Consider the following 4,832-nt stretch of genomic DNA (forward strand, 5'->3'; position numbering starts at 1 on the left):
TTGGACTAATGTTGGAGGATGGCTCAACCTAGCCTATGCTTCCAATGCTCGAAAGTAAGATTTCTGGCCTCGTACACGAGGATTTATGTACTCTACATGAAAGCAAAGCCCAGAAGCATAAAAAAATAAGGCAGACTATGGTATCTCTCCATAAACCCACAAGCTCTCCCTTTCAGTTGAGTTTGTCCAAAAATATAAATATATCTTCGCAATAGAGAAATTCCCTTGCCCAACAGCCCAACACTGTCACAATGACTATTTAGCCGACTCCATTATGAGCCAAAAGGCATCCAACACAAAGCCCAACATTCTCTAAGAATCATTCGTGACCAATTATTATTGGGGTATTGACAGAATGAGGATATGGCTTCTCATTTACTGTGTCAATATGCGACAGACTAAGCCTCTGACCTTGTGTTAGACACCAAGGACAGAAACTGGTTACAAATGTGGCATGAAGTCCTCTCTACAAAACTTCACAGGCATTAAACTTATCGCTTTTAATATATTATTGATAACTATAACTTAATTGCAGGCTCTTGAGCACCTATAGTGGGGGAATTTTCAACATGACTAAACAACATTGACGGTGACAGACTTCCAAGTGTTATAAGGACTATGATGAGTCCTTCATGATAACCATTTGCATTTCCGTCCAAACACGTAAAGCTCAAACAAGGGACTGGTCTCCACCTGATTAAGAAGTAGTTTTCCTGTAGAGAGCTTTGGGACTTCCGAAAATGCTTGCATTGAAAGGTACGTCTGTTCAAAGTAAAGCAGACTTACAGAGTCATTACTTGTGTTATCACTTTGTAAGACACGCCTGGTCCAATGTATCATCACAAAATTGGAAGCGAACTATGCCTTTGCTTGTATATTTGGGTAGGGCACCCGAGCTAGCCAGCATTTTGCCAGAATCTTCAGCAAGAATTATGCTACTTGAAAGCAGCAGTATCAAGATCCACACATTCCTCAGCAGGCAAATTACTTACCTCGTTACCTACAAGATAATGAGCAGGTATTTGATGAGAAAACCTTAAAAGCTCCGATGCTGGTATATTCCGAAAACCCTCTGTCCCTTTTCTGCAGAAAATAGATTTGTACCCATTCACCTTGAACAGAGTAGCTACTTGTACTCCCAGTTCTTTGCTGTAATGTGAAAGCACCACAACTGCTTCGCATTTCCGTGTCCTACCCTTGCAAGGTTTCCAAACCTTATACAAGGCCCATACATCTCCTTTTTGAGGGTAAATACGTATAGTATGAGGGACCTCTCTAGTTTCATGCGCCATTATGTGCGAAAACATACATACTTCCTTTCTGGAAAATTTTCTTCCAAGAGTGAACTCACCGCATGTATATGCAAACCCTGCATCGATCCATGCCTTTACTTCTTCGCAGACTGTCTTTGCAGGAAACAACCACCTCATGCTCACATGAAATGGACGCACAGAAATAACCTCAGTGATGTGTGCGTAGAAGCGGGGAAACCCATCATCGTCATCATAAATGGCCCATATTTGGCCAGCCTCAAAGTGGTCTTCCTGTCTTCCAATGTCAAAATTAAATACATCACTGTCAGGCACTTCACACTGAATACTTTCTTCCTCTTCCTCCCAGATTTCTGAGCCCCCAACCATGCAATCCTCCGATATCGCTGGATGCACACATGCACTGGTTGCAGCATGAGTAAAACTCACATCCATCTTTAAGTGAAAAACCTTGTCATTTGGACCAATACCATGTTCTGCATCAAGAGCAGACCCAGACAAGTTATCTTGCCTAACTTTAACAACCTGAAACTCACCGCCTTTGAACTCATTCATTAAGGCAGACTTAAGCTTTTGAAAAAATAGCACCTTTGGATGCACATCTTTCTTGGCATCGTCCTTGACATTCTCGTATTCATGATGGTGACTGCAATCTCCCAAATGAACCTCTGCACCCTGCACGCATTCAGATTCTTTCATTCTTTTGTGGCTAGTTTCTACGACATGAGCAGCCACACCTTGCATACATCCAGTTTCTTTCATTCTATTTTCTACAACATGTACATCTGCACCCTGCATATCCCCCATTTCTTGCATATGATGGTCACTAGTTTCTTCAGCTTGACCATCTTTACCATTCAGACCATCTTCCGTCTTACTCTGGCTCGTAAAGTCTGTGTGACAATTCTTTGGAGAAGTTTCACAGCTATGATCAGTATCTGAATCCACCAGGCAGGTCACTCTTCTCCGTGTTCGAGATGAAACCCCTGCCTGTGTATCCTTCTCCATGGGCACTTTGCCCTTCGCTGGCCCTTGCTTGCTTTTCCGTCTTATCCTCTTTTCAGATCCATCAGGCGATGTTGACGGGGATAGTTTCGCCTTCCTCTTCAATCCAACATTCCTTCTTCTTATCCTCCTCCTTTCAAAGTCCTCAAATGATGATGATGACGATGACAACGGCTCGCCTTTTGTCTTTAGTTCGTCTTCCATTCCTACATCCACATTGGACTCTTGCTGAGTAGGACATTGGAAATCGCTATTGAACGCCTCCTTGCTCTTAGTTTGAGAAGTTTCTTTACTTTGTGCAAACCTAACGGCCAAGAAAGACCGCAAGCACTGAGGGCACTGCACAAATTGATACTCCATGCTCTCCAAGTGCTCAGATTGGGCCTTGCACTCAGTGCAGAGAGCCCAAAAGCGCCGAATGACACCAACATCGACACTTGCTTTGGCAAGTTCCTTCCCTTTTTCAAAAGCTTCATGTGCACTTTGCACCAGTTTGAAAGCTGATTCAGCCCCTGGATATTTGTTTTTATCAGGATGCAACAACAGCAAGAGCTTTCTGTATTGCTTGCGTACAGTCTCTTCATCTGCACATTCTTCAACCTGTAAAATCTGGTGCCAATTGACAGAGAGTTCATCGCCTGCTTGACCAGCACTAATATGAACATCCACCAATGCTAACATTTGAGTTAATCCTCCCAACATTGGAAAAAGGCGCTGCGATTTCAAAATGAACTTTTTGGCCCCTAGGTAGTCTTCTGATAGCATTTTTCCTTCTGCCACATCCCGTGCTTTGATAGCATCTTCTTTGTTGCAATCCATTGTGATGGAGTGAAAATCTATCCACTTTAGAAGGATCTTGGAAGAAAAATTGACTTCTCCTTTACTACATTATTTTTTCAACAACACTTCCTGCAATAATAAAGTCATGAAACTGAACATTCCACGACGTTTCCTCTTACCAGAACAGAAAAATGAGCTTGATGTGTGTGTGTGTGTGTGTGTGTGTGTGTGTGTGTGTGTGTGTGAGAGAGAGAGAGAGAGAGAGAGAGATGGATCATTTAAACCCCTCATGCAGATCCCTGCATGATAAATTCAGAAGCAAACCATGTGCATGCGCATGTTCATGTGTGTTGCAACCATGCAAGGTTCTGACAAAGAGAATGACCTGAGGCTTATCTCAACAGTAGACTGACACTATCTTTCACAGAAAAAGCAGCAAGTGATGGGAAAGGATGCAGAAAGAAGAAAGAGGGCTCATGTTCGAGTCTTTGCCAAAAGATCCTCATTCTTGAAGCTACAAGTTTTGCAGGAAACGATGACACGATGATGCAAAGATGAAGGGCTCTCGTCACAACAACACATAAGGAGCGCTTGGAAAAACCATAAAGATGCACACAAATGCACATGACACAGAGAGATGGGGGGAAAATGACAACCCACTCATATTAACAAAGACATTCACGAATCACACAGTTCATGACACAATGCACAGCCACAAACAACTCTCTCTCTCTCTCTCTCTCTCTCTCTCTCTCACTCAAAAAGAGCTGCAAAATTTACCAAACATTTGATAAGGAAGTGCATAACAAACGCATGGGTTGCCCGCAAACATACAAAACGTCATGCAGAGAACACAAAATGTAGCATTGCAAGCCTGCATGCAGACGAGAAGCCTCTCTCTCTCTCTCTCTCTCTCTCTCTCTCTCTCTCTCATGTTGATGTGCGCGCGCGCGCTCGCGCACACACATGCACGTACACAAATCTTGAAGCGAACAGCTAAAGGAAGAGAGCACCATGGAACCTGCGGGATGAGACTTGGCTATCTGCAGCACTTGTTGTTGCCCGAGTGGAGCTGGTGCAGTCCTTGAACACGAAACATTCGCTCATGCGATGGTAGTACCATTCATAGTTGCTTCATAAAAATTAGTGCTATGCAAAGCATTTATCTCCCACATTAGCCATCTTGGACCAATGACATTGGTTCTTCTGCCATAAAAGCATGGGCAATTATGGTACCCCCACACACAGGGGAGTAATCGTAAACCAACGGCGAAGTGACTCATTTGATGTGATTTATGTCATGGACACACGTAGAGCACCGGTGGGGGGGGGGGGTAAAAAGCTTGTTTTGCAACTGCTTTGAGGTGCAGTTGGTGAAGGGGGGGGGCTCTTGGTGGAGGGGGGAGGCCCCCCCTCAAATGGGGGTACACCATATTATAAGAGAGCCTAAATGTACATATTGGGAGCCCATGCGCTAAGCCCACTTCCTTAGCTACACAAATTTTCAAAATTTTACAATCAATCCTTTCTCGAGGAGTAGATATATTCTAGCACTCAGACATCTTCACCCACAGGAGAGGGAGACAATCCCGCCTCGCACACTGTGTAAAAATGCTTGGCCTTCCTCGATATGATTCTTTGAATATCTTCTTTAATCTCCCTGGTCCAGTATTGCGGATGAGCATAATTGCCTTCTTCAATTTTTGTAGCCCTTCCTTGCTCTTCAAGATGATCATTTTGAGAATGGCCATGTCTTCCAAGATGACACATCTTTTC

At 43.6% G+C, this 4,832-nt stretch overlaps 1 protein-coding gene across 3 annotated transcripts; it reads right to left on the bottom strand.

Annotated features, from left to right (window-relative positions):
* Window positions 1-203: 203 nt before the first annotated feature.
* LOC147440444 (uncharacterized) lies at window positions 204-4,232 on the bottom strand. Of its 3 annotated transcripts, none has more exons than XM_086530180.1 (2): window positions 4,078-4,232; window positions 204-3,185 (listed from the first exon to the last, which is right to left on the bottom strand). In XM_086530180.1, exon 2 carries the CDS (start codon window positions 3,093-3,095, stop codon window positions 936-938), a length of 2,160 nt encoding a protein of 719 aa, XP_086386306.1. In that variant the 5' UTR covers window positions 3,096-3,185; window positions 4,078-4,232; the 3' UTR covers window positions 204-935. The 3 variants fall into 3 exon arrangements, with proteins under 3 accessions (XP_086386306.1, XP_086386308.1, XP_086386307.1); XM_086530182.1 differs by having other exon boundaries at window positions 4,033-4,179; XM_086530181.1 differs by having other exon boundaries at window positions 3,442-4,169.
* Between the last annotated feature and the right edge of the window lie 600 nt (window positions 4,233-4,832).

The sequence above is a fragment of the Adiantum capillus-veneris genome, chromosome 15 (genome assembly GCF_014529385.1).
Source record: "Adiantum capillus-veneris isolate H3 chromosome 15, ASM1452938v2, whole genome shotgun sequence".
Lineage (NCBI taxonomy): Eukaryota > Viridiplantae > Streptophyta > Polypodiopsida > Polypodiales > Pteridaceae > Adiantum > Adiantum capillus-veneris.